Source organism: Vanrija pseudolonga, chromosome 3, assembly GCF_020906515.1.
Source record: "Vanrija pseudolonga chromosome 3, complete sequence".
NCBI lineage: Eukaryota > Fungi > Basidiomycota > Tremellomycetes > Trichosporonales > Trichosporonaceae > Vanrija > Vanrija pseudolonga.
The window spans coordinates 2611309-2627631 of NC_085851.1; the positions used below are offsets into that span (position 1 = coordinate 2611309).

General features: G+C 63.2%; 9 protein-coding genes across 9 annotated transcripts; 4 read left to right on the forward strand and 5 right to left on the reverse strand.

Annotated features, from left to right (window-relative positions):
• Positions 1 to 36: 36 nt before the first annotated feature.
• On the reverse strand, positions 37 to 3018 carry mus-52 (ATP-dependent DNA helicase II subunit 2; the record flags this gene model as incomplete). Its single annotated transcript, XM_062771113.1, has 11 exons — positions 37 to 147; positions 183 to 247; positions 287 to 423; positions 461 to 728; positions 763 to 1262; positions 1298 to 1528; positions 1566 to 2325; positions 2370 to 2538; positions 2580 to 2738; positions 2778 to 2829; positions 2866 to 3018. The coding sequence occupies 11 exons, from the start codon at positions 3016 to 3018 to the stop codon at positions 68 to 70; spliced, it is 2574 nt and encodes an 857-aa protein (XP_062627097.1). The 3' UTR covers positions 37 to 67.
• A 212-nt stretch (positions 3019 to 3230) lies between these two features.
• Positions 3231 to 5285, reverse strand: dsc2 (DSC E3 ubiquitin ligase complex subunit 2). The gene is made up of 10 exons (XM_062771115.1): positions 5262 to 5285; positions 5196 to 5222; positions 5040 to 5143; positions 4907 to 5004; positions 4849 to 4873; positions 4684 to 4802; positions 4549 to 4648; positions 4020 to 4513; positions 3922 to 3981; positions 3231 to 3884 (listed from the first exon to the last, which is right to left on the reverse strand). Exons 1-10 carry the CDS (start codon positions 5266 to 5268, stop codon positions 3833 to 3835), a joined length of 1086 nt encoding a protein of 361 aa, XP_062627099.1. The 5' UTR covers positions 5269 to 5285; the 3' UTR covers positions 3231 to 3832.
• Positions 3243 to 3638, forward strand: LOC62_03G004594 (uncharacterized protein; the record flags this gene model as incomplete). The annotated part of the gene is made up of 1 exon (XM_062771114.1): positions 3243 to 3638. One exon carries the CDS (start codon positions 3243 to 3245, stop codon positions 3636 to 3638), a length of 396 nt encoding a protein of 131 aa, XP_062627098.1.
• Positions 5286 to 5728: 443 nt separating the features above from the next.
• LOC62_03G004596 (uncharacterized protein) lies at positions 5729 to 6723 on the forward strand (the record flags this gene model as incomplete). Its single annotated transcript, XM_062771116.1, has 3 exons — positions 5729 to 5818; positions 5873 to 6167; positions 6194 to 6723. 3 exons carry the CDS (start codon positions 5729 to 5731, stop codon positions 6721 to 6723), a joined length of 915 nt encoding a protein of 304 aa, XP_062627100.1.
• A 121-nt stretch (positions 6724 to 6844) lies between these two features.
• Positions 6845 to 7785, reverse strand: RUMGNA_00694_0 (3-beta-hydroxycholanate 3-dehydrogenase (NADP(+))). The gene is made up of 3 exons (XM_062771117.1): positions 7480 to 7785; positions 6973 to 7436; positions 6845 to 6930 (listed from the first exon to the last, which is right to left on the reverse strand). The coding sequence occupies exons 1-3, from the start codon at positions 7759 to 7761 to the stop codon at positions 6897 to 6899; spliced, it is 780 nt and encodes a 259-aa protein (XP_062627101.1). The 5' UTR covers positions 7762 to 7785; the 3' UTR covers positions 6845 to 6896.
• A 578-nt stretch (positions 7786 to 8363) lies between these two features.
• On the forward strand, positions 8364 to 9367 carry LOC62_03G004598 (uncharacterized protein; the record flags this gene model as incomplete). Its single annotated transcript, XM_062771118.1, has 4 exons — positions 8364 to 8392; positions 8437 to 8547; positions 8621 to 9053; positions 9100 to 9367. 4 exons carry the CDS (start codon positions 8364 to 8366, stop codon positions 9109 to 9111), a joined length of 585 nt encoding a protein of 194 aa, XP_062627102.1. The 3' UTR covers positions 9112 to 9367.
• Positions 9368 to 13677, reverse strand: INPP5J (Phosphatidylinositol 4,5-bisphosphate 5-phosphatase A). Its single transcript, XM_062771119.1, has 5 exons — positions 13170 to 13677; positions 12604 to 13132; positions 11855 to 12569; positions 9554 to 11818; positions 9368 to 9500 (listed from the first exon to the last, which is right to left on the reverse strand). Exons 1-5 carry the CDS (start codon positions 13530 to 13532, stop codon positions 9428 to 9430), a joined length of 3945 nt encoding a protein of 1314 aa, XP_062627103.1. The 5' UTR covers positions 13533 to 13677; the 3' UTR covers positions 9368 to 9427.
• A 145-nt stretch (positions 13678 to 13822) lies between these two features.
• Positions 13823 to 14211, forward strand: LOC62_03G004600 (uncharacterized protein; the record flags this gene model as incomplete). The annotated part of the gene is made up of 2 exons (XM_062771120.1): positions 13823 to 14014; positions 14074 to 14211. The coding sequence occupies 2 exons, from the start codon at positions 13823 to 13825 to the stop codon at positions 14209 to 14211; spliced, it is 330 nt and encodes a 109-aa protein (XP_062627104.1).
• Positions 14212 to 14579: 368 nt separating this feature from the next.
• CNB01420 (Eukaryotic translation initiation factor 3 subunit D) lies at positions 14580 to 16303 on the reverse strand (the record flags this gene model as incomplete). Its single annotated transcript, XM_062771121.1, has 2 exons — positions 14580 to 16149; positions 16212 to 16303. The coding sequence occupies 2 exons, from the start codon at positions 16301 to 16303 to the stop codon at positions 14580 to 14582; spliced, it is 1662 nt and encodes a 553-aa protein (XP_062627105.1).
• Between the last annotated feature and the right edge of the window lie 20 nt (positions 16304 to 16323).

Below are 16323 nucleotides of genomic sequence, written 5' to 3' on the forward strand. Positions count from 1 at the left end.
GACGACGATCACTGACCACGATCACGGTATACAATGCACTCGATACACAACTACAGCACACATGCAGCTACTCGTAACTCTCCTCCAATGCTTCCTGCGCCTCTGCGTCTGAAATCAGTGCCACCTTGGCGCCCGCCTTTGTGAAATCTGGACGTCAGCGAGGGTGCAAACCGGGCACTCACGGTCCCAAAAGTCTGGGTGCTTGAAACCCGCAGACTTGACTTCCTTCTCCAGATCCTTGACGACGCTGGTGGGTTAGCGCATCGGCGAGCATTTTGCTACCCACTCATTGTATGTTTCCACTTCTTCGTACATCAGCGCTGTTGATCGCGCCTCCTCGAGGCATTGGAGGGCGAGTGGGAACGCCTGGCGCGAGAACGATGCGGCTACGTTTTCGCGAACGACCACGCCGAGGTCCTGAATCTGAGGGGTCAGGATTGATTACAAGTGGCGCACTCACGGCTTTTCTGAACACATCGCCCTCGCCCTGCACCAGCGCCTGGAAGTCCTCCAACGGCCGCTCGTTGCTGACCAGCCTGCCGGGTTTGGGCTTGGGCTTGGTCTTGGCTGGCAGCGGTGCGATGAAGTCTGGGTCGTCGGCGATCGTCGGCTTGACGTCCGCCTGGCTAGACTCGACCTTTGGCTTGGCTGGTGATACGAGCTCGGTCTTTGGTTCTACAGGCTTGGTGTCGGCGGGCTCGTCGTCAAACAGGTCATCGATGTCGATGCTACTCGTCAGCAACGCCTTCACGCTCCACTCACTATCCCTCGTCGTCACGCAGGCCCTCGTTGTTCGCCCTCTTCCTAACCCGCGGCGCAACCTTCTTGATATCCAACGCCTCCTTCAGCCGCTCAGTAACCTTGTCCACCCGGTCCGCGACCTTGGGCGGTGTCTGGAAGTACTTGACAATGTCGGGATGAGGCGGGCCAAGCGGGTCGGCTTCGAGGTCGGGGGTCAACGACGCATGGAAGATGGCCTCCTTTGTGCGGTGGATAACGGGGTTATACGACAGGGCGGGGTCGAACCATGGCCCGCGCTCCTCTTCCTCTTCTTCCTCGTCTTCGTCTTCCTCCTCCTCCTCATCCCGCGGAACCACCTCACCGGCATGGTCCAGGTCCATGCCCTTGACCAGCTCATCCATGAGGTCGCACTGCTCCTCGGTAGGAATGTACGGGTGCTCGGTGATAGACTTGCCCGTCGTCGACTTGTACTTTGTCAAGGACGGGAACCAGAACTTGTGCTCGTCGTCGGCGAACGGCAACTGGTGGGTGAGAAAGATCACGACAACGCACCCACCTTGATCCAGTACATCAGATCGAGCTTCTTCCCCGGCTCAGGGATCTGGAACGAAGGGATGAGCACGCCAATGGTCGGCTCCGAGTCGTCCTTGTTCACCCAGCGCACGATAGCCGTCAGGTCGGTGAGGTAGAGGGCCGAGGCGAACGACGAGAACTCGATCTGCGCGCGTGGCGACGTCATGTCCGGCCAGACGTAGCGTACCTCGCCAATGAGCATGTAGTGGCGGATCTGGCGTCAGCTGTGTCCACCGGATCGCGCAGCTCACATTTGCGCGTGGGACAAAGCCAATGACCTCGACACCCTTCTGCGTATGCAGTGGCTCGAACGTGTCCGCCTCCATGGGGATCCAGCTGGATCCAAAGCGCCAAGCCTTGACCAAGTCCTCCTTGTCCACGACCTCCTCCTCCCCTTCCTCCTCAAGTGTAGGCGGCTGCGTGCTCTCGACTTGGGTTCCCTGGGTACCCTGCGTCGCCTGCGTCTCGGGAGCAGGAGGCTTGTGCTGCACGACATACGTGCTGTGGCGCTTGACATCGGACGAGATCATGGCGGCGAGGTCGGATGCGACGACGGGCGCAGCATGCTGCGACTGCGACTGGCTCTGCAGCTCAGTGAGCGACTGGATGAGCTGGCTCGCCTGCGGGCCGTGCGAGCGCGCGCTGGGGGGCTGCTGCATCTCCACGGCCGCCTTCCATGCCTTGCTGAGCGACGGCGGGCGAGCCTTCATCGTCGCTTTCGAGTACCTGATCGAGATCTGGATCGCCTCTGCCGGGTCAATGTCCGCCGCGCCGATGTACAGGTGCGTCTGGGACACGGTACCGGCCACGATGGCGGGGTGCGGCTTGCGCTCCTTAACCAGCTCGGTGTCGAGGATCTGCAGCCTCGGCAGGAACTTTTCAAACGTTGTCGTCTGGAGCACCTTGTCGTTCAGCTGGCCAATGAAGATGCGCCAGAACTTCTCCGACAGGCGCTTGTTTCTCGACTTTTCCTTCTCCACAGGCAGGTCCAGCTCCTGGAAGTCGATACCGCTGCAAGGTCAGTGGCTAGTCCTCCACTACTTGCAGCCACTTACACGACCGACAACCGGCACCCTAGCTGGTCGAGCTTGTCCATCGCCTCCTCGTACTCGCTCTGGTCGAACTCTGACTCGCCGTCGGTGATGAGCACGATCTCAAGGGACCACGCCTTGGTGTGCTTGTGCATCTGGATCATGTCGAGCGCGACGACGAGGGCGGAGATGGCTAGACGGCGTTAGGTGTGGCTGGAGGAAAGCCAGACTCACGGTTCCCCTGCTCCTCCCCCGTCTCAAGGTTGAGCACGACCTCCAGCGTCTTGGGCTTGACGGTCTGGATCGCGACCTCGGAGCTGACGGACGTGTATGGCGGGTCGGCGTCGTCTGGGTTCTCTGCGATCCATGCCTGGTTGGCGTGGTTGTTTGTGCCTATCGTCATCGTCAGCTTGCCCCGCACGCCTTACTCACGCCCGCCGAACGTCAAGACGCCCACAGTCTCCGTCTTGCGTCCGCTCTGGATCTAACTGTCAGCTACGGCAGCCCGACGAGAGCCCACCTTCGGCTCGCACTGCCGCGCAATGCACTCCTTCGCCCAGTCGAGCTTGGCGCGCTTGACCCCGCTGCCGCCGGGGTCGGCCTTGTCCGCGCCCATGGACGGCGAGATGTCGATCGCATACACTACGACGGTGTAGCCCGCGCGGTCAGACATTGTGGTGGTGGTGTGGGTGTTGGTGGGTGCAGCGGGGAAGCCAGATCGCGGTCATGACTTGCGACCCGCCGCCCGCCAAGAACGCGTCCCGCCAACACAGTCAACTGTTGTTGTGACGCGGAGATCGGGGATATGTCCACCTCCACCCGGCTCGCTCTGTCATCGCCTGCAGTTGCCGATGACACGAGAACAGTTCTCACAACCCACCACCACGACCACACAACATGTCCCTCTCAGACCTCGACCTCGTAGCGCAGGCCATGGCGCCGACAGAGCCCGGCGCACAGGGCCCCAAGCCGACCGACGCCGCTGGCGCTAAGGAAGCAGACAAGGCTGGCGCCGACGACGACGTCCTTGCCGGCATCGACCTCTCGACCCTCAACGACACCGACCGCAAGGCACTCCAGCCCATCCTTGATGCACTCAAGGCGTCGGCCGGTACCGAGGGCGCTGAGGGCGGCGACCTCGACGTCGAGGGTATCCTTAAGCAGCTCGAGGCGGCCGACAATGTCGCGGACACACTCGAGGGCAGGCTCGACACGCTGCTCGCGCACCTAGGCGAGATTGAGCACGACGTCGAAGCCAAGGCTCCTGCCGCCGCTGCTCCCGAGAAGAAGTAGCGTGCTCGGCGCATGCTATCGCAACTACTGCAAGTACCGCCAAGTAACCCGGCGAAGCGGCTTCGGCTCGGTCGACGCAACAACAACCAAGGACGCTGGGCGGAGGAAGCGAGCGGCCCAGACCCTACCAGCCCCAACCACTACCCCGCACGCGACGATACCACCTCTATAGAATGATGCATAAGAACCCACGTCTAGCTGCTCTGCTCCAGAAGCGCCTCGACGGCTAATGCGGTGTTGTGATCGCTGGCGGGTCAGCTCGACGAGGGTACGGTGAACCCACCTTCTTTGCAGCGAGCGGACAACCGTCTCGCGGCTGAGGTTGGGGAACATGTTTGACAGGCTGTGTGTGGGTCAGAGAAATAGCGATCAAGCACCCACGCTGCAATCTCCTGTTCTGTCGGCGCGCGCGCGGTGCCACGCCCCGTCATCTCGTTGACCCACTCGCCCATGGCAGCGCGGGCACCAGTAGGCGTGGGCGACTCGGTCTCGTCGCCATTCGCAGCGGCCGTCGCAGCCGGCACACGCCTCGGCGTGGCGGTAACCCCTCCGAGAGCAGCGCGCGCAGCAAGCAGACTTCTCAGGCCACCCGTCGCATCCGCGGTCGACTCCGACGCTGGCGTGTCGCGCACCTGGCCTGGCAGGACGCGGTTTGCGCGCCGTGGTGGTGGCGACTGGCCGAGCAGGGGTGTGAAGATGCGCGCGAGGAGGTTATGCACCGAAACAGGGATGCGGAAGGCCTTGAGCGGACGCCAGAGACGCCGCGGGCGCGTGATGGACGGGAGGAGGAAGGGCGTGTCCGTGCGGTAGAGGTAGCCTGTCACGGCACCAGAGGCCGCAGCGAGGAGCGAGCCGGGTGGGTGAGAGAGCACGAGCTGGTGGGTTAGTAAGTACAGATGTCCTCACTCACCTGTGCAGCGAGAATCCACGTAAAGATCTTGTACGAGAACTCGATGCCGAGCAGCCTGAAGCTGTAGAGATTTGGCACGGTGCGGAAGTACTGCCACAGGCTGTTGTCAGCGCGCCGCCCCGGTTGTACACTTACATGCTGAAGATGATGCCGTAGGGACCAGCAGGGATAGCGTTGAGGCCAAAACGGTGGAAGAAGATGATACAGGTCGCCGAGATGACAGTGGAGAGGATGGTCGAAACGACGATGAAGCTCTGGAGCGGGTTAGCGCCGTCGCCAACCACTCATCCTCCAACTCACAGCGTACTTCCTTGACCCAAACGACCTGGAATTAGCACAGTTCAAGCACACTACGCACCGCTCAATCCCCACGCCGACCTGGTACAACAGCAGCTCACCCATGAGCAGCTCGGTCGAGTTGGCGAACGCGAACGGATGGATAAAGACACGCCAGAACTGCCGTCAGGGCAGCCTAGACACACATCACGCACCTGGTGGTACTTTGATATGTGGGGGACGAGCTGGAGGTGGAGGTACGGCTTGGCGTCGAGCAGCGAGGCCGCGAGCGACGCGATGCCGAGGAGGATCATGACGCCTGGGTTGGGGTGGTTAGCAGGCTGCGAGCGGCGCAATGCCGAGGAGCGTACCTTTTGTGACGCTCGCATGTTGGAAGCCTGAAGTGAGCTGACATGCCTGCCGATAAGTAAGCTCACCGGTCATCTTGCGAGACTGCTCTGCGAGCGAGGGCAGCGAGAAACAAGAGAAGAAGGAGAAAGATGGACTCGGGACGACTTCGTCGTCACTGACTGAGCCGCACGACCACTGCGCGCCGGGCCACTTCCCCGCGTTTTGACACGTGGTCGGATGCGGGGTATCAGTGGCGACAACAGTGAGAGCTTCTGATTCTCGACGATCAGTAGCTTGCGCTGAGAGCCTGCTATTGCAGCGTGCACCTGCTGTCGCGACGCGGTAGACGCGAGCAAGCGACTCGCCGAGGTCGGACTGCTTTGCGAAGCCCCGGGCCGAGACGAGCGTGCGGTGTGATCGCGCCTGACACAAGTGTAGCTCGGGTAACGACACCCGAGGCGGCCGTCACCCGACAACCACCACCAGGCCAAGACAAGACGACTACTGCACACATCTCGACGTCTCAACCGCCCATCTCACATCCACCCACACCATGGCCGACTCGCTCGTAAATTCCAACGTGAACGTGATCAAGGCCGTGCCGCCGCCGCTGAACGGCAAAGCGACGGTATATCTCATCCCGGTGGGTCACGCTAGCCTTTCTTTCCGCTATAACCACTGACCGCTTCCTCGCTAGATCTACATCTCGGCCGCGACGGCCGCGTCGCCAGAGTTCCATGCAGCCCTGTACCCGACCCTCGAGGCCGGCGCGCCCTTCGCCTCTGCAGAGTTCGGCAAGCCCACCGGCGGCCTCGGCATGGTGCAGATGATCCACTTCCACGACTCGGAGTGGGGCGACTTCCACGAGATGCTCATCATCCCCGGCGTGTTCGAGTACCCGGACCCCAAGGTCAAGGGCGGGGTGGCGCACAACCGGCGCATGACTGCTATTTACACGGACACGCGGAGCGGGTGCTACAACGCGAGGAAGAGTGAGTGGCCCGTGACCCACTCTGAGGATGCTGCTCACCCTCCGCCGACTGCAACTTCCCGAAACACATGGCGCGGTTCGACTGGAAGGACCACGCTGACGGCACGACGACCATCGCCGTGTTCCCATACAAGGCTGACCAGAGCACGGACGCCTCGCCGTGGTTCAGCTTCAAGTACACGCCCGGTTGGCTCCCGGGTATCCCGATGACGACGAAGGTGTTCGCCATGCTCGGCGTCGACCTGACGCTTGTCCAGCCGCCGCTGCCGGAGGGTAAGGGCGTCGGGCCCGTGCCCAAGGTCGGGAGCGAGGAGGTCGACTCTGCAGCCGGCGGCGAGGCCGGCACCGAGGAGATCGGCACGGATACCTGGGCAAAGGTGCTGCCGTACCAGTACACCCCGAACAGCGTGCTTGGCTGGGGCGACACGACGCGTCCCGACGGCACGTTCTTCGCGCCGTTCACCACGTCGGCGAGCACGCTCGCGATCAAGATGACGGACGCGGACGTTGTCTTGCCTGTTGGCGAGCGCGGGGCGACGCCGGGTAAGAAGGACTAGCGTCGCGGGAGGCTCGCAGTAAACGTGATGTATCGGTTAGTTGTTGATCGGCAGAGGCCAGCTGTGGCAGAGGGCACGGCGCACGGACGTCGCCACAGACGTCACCACGGCAGCCACTCATCGATGAACCAAGAATGCATCCCAACGGCGCCTCAATCCCTTTACATCCCCGCTCATCCGCGCCCAACGTAAGGCATGCCCAGCGCCCTGTCTCGTCAGCCCAGCCCAGCTCAGGCAGTGCACACTCACAAAATCTCCAGGTGCAGGACCTCGACATTACGCGGCAGCGCAGCGAGGTACGCGAGCGTGCGGGCGACCTCGTTGACGTCGAAGAGCGGCTCGACCTTGATGCTCCCGTCGGCCTGGGGCGTGCCCTTGCCGCTGCCCTGCGAGAGGTCGGTGAGCGCGTTGCCGATGTCGAGCTGTGTCGCGGCGATGTGGTACTTGCGCCCGTCGAGCGACGTCGAGCGCGTGAGGCCGAGGATGGCGTGCTTGGACACGGTGTACGAGGTCGAGTCGGGGCGCGGGGAGGACGCCGAGATGGACCCGTTGTTCACGATGCGCCCGCCTTGAGGGCTCTGCTCCTTCATCAGGCGGACAGCAGCGGCAGTGCAGAGCACCGCGCCCATCACGTTGACGTCTAGCGTCTTGCGGAACTTGTCCATGTCCGAGTCTTCGAGGGCGGAGCCCTTGAGGAGGTTGACGCCGGCGTTCTAGCGAGGCGTCAGCACCCGCCAACCAACGTGCCACACTCACGTTGAAGAGCAGGTCCAGGCGCCCATACTTCTCCTTGATGACGCCAAACACGCGCTTGACGTCGTCCTCGGAGCTCACGTCGCCGCTGAGCACCTCGATCTTGGTGCCCTCGCGGCATTGCTCCGCGGTGGCCTTGAGCTCCTCCTCGCGGCGGCCCATGAGGGCGAGGACGAGGGGCTCGGGGTGCTCTGCCGAGGGAAAGGCCTTGGACAGGCCGACGGCGCACGCGCGGCCGATGCCGGCTGATGCGCCCGTGATGAGGATTACGCGGGAGGCGGCCATGGCGATGGTGTGGGGGATATGATGAGGCCCACACCCAGTCACCGCTTAAGTAGCCCCGGGATCCCGGTCCTATGACCGTCCCCTCGGTCCGAAGACACGCCGCGCCTCCGCTACGGGGACACGGACATGCCCGTCACGGAGCAGGGCTTATCAGTGGCCTGCTGGGTAATCACACGCCATTCATCTGACGTAATCCCCCCACGCGGTTGATTTTGATTTCGCCTCCGCTCTCTGCCTACCGTTGATGTTTGTTTGGGCGGCTTTTTGCTCCCGGCGTCTGCTTGCTGCTTTCGGCTGGCGGCCGGGTCTGCGGAGCAGCGGCAGAGAGAGGGACGAGGGGCAGAGGGCAGTGATGCTGCAGCGACGGTTGCTCCATCTCCAGCAGCAGCGACGACGCGTTCCGTTCCACCAAGAGTTGGTTGCACGACGACAACGACGACCCCGACACGACACCGAGGACCACCGCACGACCCACCCACCACCCAGCCCCAATTCAGCGAGCGACAGCGCCACCATCACATCTCACCCACCTCCTGACCTGAACCACCCTCGCGCAACCCTATCACCGCCGTCGCTGTCTTCACATCACAACCACACCAACGATGCCAGTAACCAAGAAGAAGGGCGCCATGTTCGCAATCTATGCCGACAGCCCGCCGCCCGCTGCTGCCGCAGCCCGCGCGAGCTCGGCGCCAAGGTCGCCGACGAAGAAGGTGACGACGTCGTCCAGGCGCGCGCTGAGCACCCTCGAGCCTACCGCGTCCCGGCGCGCGACCACGACAACGGGTATCAGCGGGGCGGACAAGCCGTCCTCCTCTTCTTCATTGCTCGGCAAGCCGCTGGCCCTCAAACCTGCCAGCTCGGACGCTAAGAAGCCGCTCTCGAGCAAGCCGCTATCTAGCACCGCCGGCACCCGCAAGCCGCTGTCCAGCAGCTCCGCCAGCGCCAAGCCGACCTCCCGCACCTCCTCGTCCGCACCAAAGCGCCAGTTCGAGATCTTTGCCGACCCGCCCAGTGCGTCGTCTGCGTCGTCCTCTGCTGCTGCTACCAACGACCGCCCGCGGCCGCTCGCCAAGCGCCGCGCCGACGCACACGACAAGGAGAACGCCGTCGCGCCCGACTCGCCCAGCGCGCGCACGCGGTCCAAGGCGCGCGAGGCGGCCGCGCCGGTGCTCAAGAAGAAGACCACGCCCCTCGCGCCGCGCCGCGTGCTCGCCGACGCACCCCTCGCGGACGTGTCCATCGCTTACGGCGCGGAGGGCGACGAGCCCGAGGGGTTCCGGGACGTCGAGGTGAGTTGCGTCTGTCTGTCAACACGGCCCGTGCTGATGGTTCTAGCCACGATCGTGATCGCCAGACGCCGACGACGACGACCACCGCCGCTAGCCACTGTACCCTTGTCACTCACCTTGTCACCACTATGCGTAACTACGCCTACGCACGCCACTGTCTCTTGGACACTGTCGCTCGCTCCCCGGGACACTACTGCCCGCTACCCGCCATCACCTTGTCGACGACCGGCCTACCCACCCCATACCTAATATACCCACCACCAAAACCACAGCAGCAGACGCCAACCTATAACTCCGGCCCTATTGTATATACGTCTTGCATGCTTAGTGATAGCAGATTAGGCCTACGCCAATGTACAGGTGAAGAAACAAGATTATGAGTCTACGAACACGGCAGCGGAGAAAATGGCCGGGCGGTGGTCGCTGCGGCCTTCGAGTTTGCGCATACTGAGTGTGTTAGCTGGCTCCATCACATGCGGCTGCGCGCGTCCCCCACTCACCCAGCATCATCAATAGTACCATAGTGCAGCACCTCGACCTCGCCAACGAGGTGCCGCCGCTGCCCGTGGTCTTCCTCTGGTGCCGCCGGCTCCGGCGCAGCGTGGAAGATGGACGCGCGCGAGTGGAACCGGCCCGGCAGTTCGCGCAGGAACCGCGCGAATGTGTTGAATGGCGCCGCCTCGCGCCCCTTTTGCGAGTCGTACAGGCTGTGGCCCGTCGACCGTGTCTTCTGCAGCGGGAACGTCGGGGGCGGCTTTAGATCCGTCACTGGCGTTGGGTCGGCAGACTTTCGGCGCGGACCAGTGAGCGAGAGCGACGAGCGGCGCGAGGACGGTGAGGCCGGGAACGCGCCGGTGCTCGCTCTTCTTGGGGATGTGGGGCGGGCAGCTGTACTCGGGAGCGCGGGATGGGAGGCCGCAGGCGCCGCGGGCAGCGCAATGGTAACGCGCGCACTGCTTTGGCTGTCGAGCGTGTCGGACCGCGGGAGGCCGAGCCCTTCAGGCCGTGGAGGCGCCTCTGGCCTCGGCGCCGGCGCACCAGCGTTCCCATCAAATGTGACGCTGCGCGAGCGGCTCGGCTTCGGAAGCGGCGACGACTCGATGATGCCGCTGATGTTGCTTGTCACGGACGATTCACGGCGCCGCCGGCTAGGCGAGTCCGGTGTTACCATGCTCAGCTTGCGCCGCAGCGACTGGGTCGGCGACGCGCTGAGGGACGACGTGGCCGAGAATGGGCTATCGGGCGAGAAGGAGATTGGTGCTCCCGATGCGGAGCCATTCGCGTGTGGGATGTCGATCGCGCCAGACCGCAGCATTTGCGATGCCGGAGGCCCATCAAAGGTCCCGACAGACCGCCGCCGCACGAGGTTGGAGAGCGCATGACCTATCCTGGAAAAGCCGCTACGTGTCTCTGTCCGCGTGAGCCCTAGATCATACTCGTCGGGAATGATCTGCGACTTCCAGAGCACACGATCACACCACGACGGAATACGCTGCTTCTTGCTTGTGTCGTACACACCGACGCGGTTATCCACCGTGTCGTCAAAGTCGTCGTCCTCGACAGCCTCGTCGTCCTTGATCGTCCGGCCGGACACGGTGCGCCGGAGCATCGTCAACCGTCTACCACCAAGCGCGCGCGGAGGCGAGCTGAGGAGCTTTGCCGAGGCGTTGGACGCTGTGCGTCGGTGGTGTCCACCGCCTTCGCCAGCACTTGCCGCTCCGGCCGACGGGTATCCGTCTTCACTGGAAACCGCGGACTGAGCATCCTCAGAAATCGCCAGTGAGCGGAACGACGACAACGATGCTCTCCGATCAGGGTTAAACGCCGGGTTGGGCGAGAGTGCGCGTTGCTTCCGCGGTGGTGTTGGCCGGCCGATGCCCAGCAAGCCGAGCATCTGCTTGCCCTTCTCCTTGATGAAGCTCGGCTTGCGGCGGTGGCCTTCTGCCGGTGACGCCCTGGAGGACATGTGCGAAAAGGACGACGCAACAGACTGCGACAAGCCATCCTGTGTGAAGCCTTCCGTTGATTCCGGGCCATCGTAGTAGCTCGACCTCGATGTCACAGAGTGCCAATCTGGCGGGGCCTCAGGAAGATCCGGTGACGTCGGGATAGGGGACATCTGTGTGGGGAACATGTCGGCAATGTTCTGCGTTGGAGACTCCTGGGCGGCATTGTGCGATGGTGACTCTTCCGGGACCTCAATAACAGGGCCGACCCGTCCATCGCTATCATGTTCGTGCTCGTGATCGCCTTCGGGCACAAACTCGAGCGCACCGCCGGGTCTCACCGAGTCCATGGACTGTCTCTCCGTCCGGTCGCCCTTGCGTTTCCGAATACTCCTCCGCATCTCTCTGTTCGTCGCGCGCACAGACTTCCACACGTCGTACTTGAACGTGGGCATGAAATCGATCGGCGCCTCGTGGAACCCGGGCAATGGCGTCGTCCTGGGATCCTCCATGGCCTTCTTCAGCTGGTCGAACATGAGCGCGTCATTGTATCTCTTCTGCTCGAGCAGCCACTTGGCATGCAGCAAGCTAATGTCGACTCGGAAGTTGAGATCGCCGCACCAGAAGACCGTGTCGAAGCGATCAGTGATATCGTCGAGCTGCGCGCGTGGATCTTCCGGTGGCAGGAAGCAGTCGAGGTTGAGCTCCGACTTGATCTTCTGGATGTTGTCGAGCCGGGCCTGGTTCCGATCTGTGTGAGCTGCCAGATGTGCGTTGACAAACATCAGGCGGTGGCCGCCGAGGTTGAGGCTGATGCCGCTGGTGGGTCAGATTGTGCAGTCAATCAACACCCACATTCCACCCTTGTTGCCAAAGCGGCCGCCTGCCAGACCCGTGGTCACGTAGTCCTTGTCCACGCCTTGCACGAGGTGCTCGCAGCCCTTGAAGACAAAAACAGAGAGGTAGAGGCCCAGTAATCGCTCCTTCGCGACGTTGACGTACGGCCCGGCGCCAGGCTGACGGAAGACCTGGAACTGCTCGTGCGGGCGCTCAATTTGTCGTTCGAGTGCCTTGTCCGAGGGCGAGCGGGTGACAAGCCAGTCCCCGGATTTGGCAGCCAAGTGGCGCGGTAGCTCAGTGATACTCGGCGGAGACAGGAGACCGTTATCCCCGTCTGCTGACTGGCCTAAGCGACCTTGAGGGATCTTGAACGGGAACGAGGACGCCAAGCTGCCGGACTTGAAGGATGACGAGATGGGGATCGAGCTGCCCAGCCCAGACTTGATAGACGACGAGCGGTTGATCCCTGTCGATCCCGACGACGGAATGGCGATGGCCACCGGCGCCGTAGCAGCCACGGACTCGAGCGGCGTCTCGGCTGCTGGCGACGCGTCCGACATGGGCGAAGGATAAGGCGGGGCGCCGATCGGCGTTGCCGGCGGCACGGGCGTCGGCCTCGGCGTCGTGTCACTATCCGCCGAATACCCAGTTCCATGTAACGGCGACGGATGGATAGGGTGGTGGTCCGGGTTAGTACGGTGCAATTGCGGAGGGCCAGCAGTCAACCACTCTGCGGTGTCAGCGAGTCCCGACCCACCACCCACCTTCCAGCATTGCGCTCCAGCCCTTGGCACCCTGTTGCCCCCGATGGTGGCCGTACGGCGCGTGCAGCGACGACGGCGTGAGCGGCGGCGAGGAGGTACCGCCCTGTGTCGTGTCGTCGACGCACACTGGTGGCGGGGGGAGCTCGTCTGCTGGCGTGCGCGCCGCTCCAGAATCAGTGGACTGGCCTTCCTTGACCGTCTCGAGCGTCGTCTTGGCGGAGCCGTTTGCCTTCTTATCTTTGGCGTTGAGCGCCTCCTTGAACGCCTTGTCCTCCCTCTCCTTCTCTTTCGCGTGTGGCTTGCCATCTTTATGCTTCTGAGTATCCGACTTTTGCAGGCCAGCACCCTTGAACACGCCGCCGCCGAGTCCGCGGGGCACGCCGCTCGGCGTGGGACACTCCTGCGCGGCGAACACCACGATATGGTACGGGTGCTTGTTCTCGAGCGGGAGGCGCGGCACGCCGACCGTTTCTGGTGGCGGCTCGTAGGGCGGCACGTCGCCAAGAAGCACCGCAAGGTCACCTTTTGGCTTGCCGTCAGCTTATCCACGCGCATGACTAACTCACCAGTGCGTCGCCCATATTCCACGTCACGACGAGGACCTTGAGCCCGACGCGGTCCTCGATCGGCCCTGGTTCGCCGATGGGGAATTCATCGTCGCTTGCGATAGGGCTCTCGGGCAGCTCATGCGACTGGTGCGCAAACTCTGGCCCCTCAGCGTGGTGGAAGAGCGCGCTCAGCCGTCTGAGGACCCTCTTCCCGCCGTCGGCGGAGCCAGTCGAGCCGCTGACGAAGCTCACATTCGCGCTCGGCGACGGGTTTGGGGCAGACGGGCTCGTCGCTCCGGGTGGCACGAGCGTCGTGAGCGTTGGCCGCGCCCGCGGTGGCGTGACGAACGCCGCGTCGTCCAGCCTATCTGTCGTGCTCATAGCTAGTGAGCTAGCGGTCCCCGAGGGGGCACGTCGACATCTACACCTTGGTCTGGGGATGGGAGCTGGCTTGTGTGCGATGCGGTAAGTTCTGGTGCTGGCGTGGGCCTTGAATGCGATGGCGTGGTGTAGAGTTTAACTGGTGAGAAGTAACAGTCGCGGTCAATGTTGGGTTCTGGCCGAGGATGGGGTGGGTGGTGGTTCAATGTGCCTGCCGAGAGTGCCTCCACTTGCCCCCACCCGCTCCACTGGCTTTGGTGACGACAGAAGAAAGGCACAACCCGCAATTCATGCTTCACGTTTCACCTTGTCCATTGCAAGCAACAACAATGGAAACGCACAAAAGCCCATACGTGCAGCCCACCCTCGAGGGCGCGACGACGTCAAGCCTGTCCACGACGCGGATGTACGCCCTATCAGTCGGGTGTGCCGTGGGCGGCAGTCTCGCGGCCCTCCTCGCGCTGTCGTACCTCGTCTGTCCGGTACGTGGCTGGCCCGTCCCCGCCGACGACCCGTTCACTTACACCACACCACACAACAGCTCGACGTCGGCCTCCCCGTCGTTGACCAACTGTGCACAGATACACACTACAAGTACCTCGTCCCGCTGCTCGTTCCCGTCACGGCGTGGTTCGCGATCGCAAACTGGGTCGGGTGGCAGTACTTTCGGCACGCGTAGGACCGACACACGCGACTGCACGCTGCACGGTACCCCCATGTCCCCACGACGTGGCCGGGGCGCTTGGATGCCAAAGTATATTGCTTTCGCCCTCCGATCGGGCGACCAGCAGCGGCCAATCCAACGTTCGCAATGGTTCAGCGACACAATGTCCGGCGTCTTTGCTGGAGGACGAAGCCGGATAACAACAAGCTGTAACAACCGCGGCCTGCCTGGCCTTTCAACAATGTGCAACCAGTATGTTCACTTCGCCAGCACACAAAGCGCACCCACACGCCCACCCACACCCACCACGCCTCACCCACACGCCCACCCACACCCACCACGCCTCATCAATCAGGCTATGCATCAAGTAACAACAAAAAGATCTACTCCTCCTCCTCCTCCTCGTCAATGGCCTCAAACGCGTCCTCGGGGACCTTGTAGAGGCGGATGATAGGGTGGTTGGGGTCCTTGACAAGGATGTACTTGCCCTCGGGCTGCTTGAGGGCAATGTCGGCAATGGTGCGGACAATACCCCAGCCGTTGGCGAGCGAGACGTTCATCTGGCGGGCAAACTCGACGGGCTTGTACGACTGGGTGCCGACGATAACGTGGCGCTGAGCGTCGCGGGGGTTGGCACGCGAGATGTAGCCCATCTTCATGGCCTCGGCACCAGCAAGGTACGACTGGACAGCCCAGCGGGCGAGCTTGGCCGAGTTGTTCTTCATCTCGTTGGCAACAATGGCACCCTTCTGGGTGTCGAGGTTCTTGCGCCAGTCGAGGACCTTGGCGCCCTGGGCACGCGAGTCGTACTCGTTGAGAGCCTTGACGGTGATGAGGTGGTCCCTCTTTCCGACGTACGCGTCGACCTCGGTACGGACAATGATGTTGAGGTCCTCCTCCTCGTTGACCGAGAGGTCGAACTTGCGGTAGCGGTAGAGGGTCGAGGCAAGGGGCTCGCTCTCCTCCTCGGGCGAGTAGAAGGGGTTGGGGCGAGGGGTGTAGGCCTTGGACTTGGCCTCGATGACCTGGGACGAGAAGTTCTGGTTGATGTAGGTAGCCTCGAGCGAGAGCGACGAAGCCGAGTTGAGGTTGTTGTCGCCGTCGGCGTCGGGGGGAGGGTCGGCAGCGTTCTCGTTGACGGTGAGGAACTCGAAGGGTCCACCCTCGCGCTTGTCGAGGAAGAGCTGGTCGCCACGGCGGTCGAGGACAATGTCCCACGAGTTGACCGAGCGGGGCGTGCACATGAGCACAGCGAGGATCGAGTCGGTAGCAAAGATCTGGGCCTCCTTCTTGTCGGCGTACTGGTGGATGATGGGGTCGTCGCTTGTCGTCGTGTTGTACCTGACGCGGTCGAGGATCTCGAGGGGCTTCTCGTTGCGGGTGTTGATGCGGTCGAATGTACGGTCGTACGCCTGGAGGGTTCCGTACGACGAGAGCTCCTCGGGGGTGTCGACGCCGAGGTTGAGCTTGTTGAGGCGCGAGAACTCGATCTCCTCGAGCTGCTGCCAGTCGGCGCCGATTGTGACCGACGAGTCACGGGTGCGCTGGGGCTTGTCGTAGCCGCCGTAGCCACCGCGTCCGCCGCCACGACCACGCTGAGCAAAGCCGCCGCGGCCGGTGGGGGCAGCCAGGCGTCCACCGCGGCCGGCAGTGGGGCGCGCAGGCTGGACACCACGGGTCGCGCGTCCACGGGCACCGCCGCGTCCACGGCCGGCGGCGCGGCTGCTGCTGTCAACGAGCGAGAAGCTCTTCTCGTCCTCGTCGTGCACGTAGCCGAACGCGTTCACCTCGGAAGCGCCGTACGCCTCGCGACCGGGGCGGCGGTTGGCCGACACGGAGAAGGCCTGGCGGCCGCCACGGGCGTTGGAGGAAGCGGCGCCCTCGGCAGCGGGGTCATGCCAGTCGGCGATGCGGGTGATCTTGTCCGACTTGGAGAAGGGGGCGTAAGGGATGCTAGTGGGTGGTTAGTGTCTCCGACTTTTTTTGTTGTTCGTGTGACGACGAGGGGTGCTCACTCCTTGAACTGGGCGGGGATGGTGCTGGTGCTAGGGCCCCAGGAGCCGTCCTCGTTGTCGTGGATCACCGGCAGGACAAAGTCGAGTGCCATTTTGAGAGTGTTTATGGAGG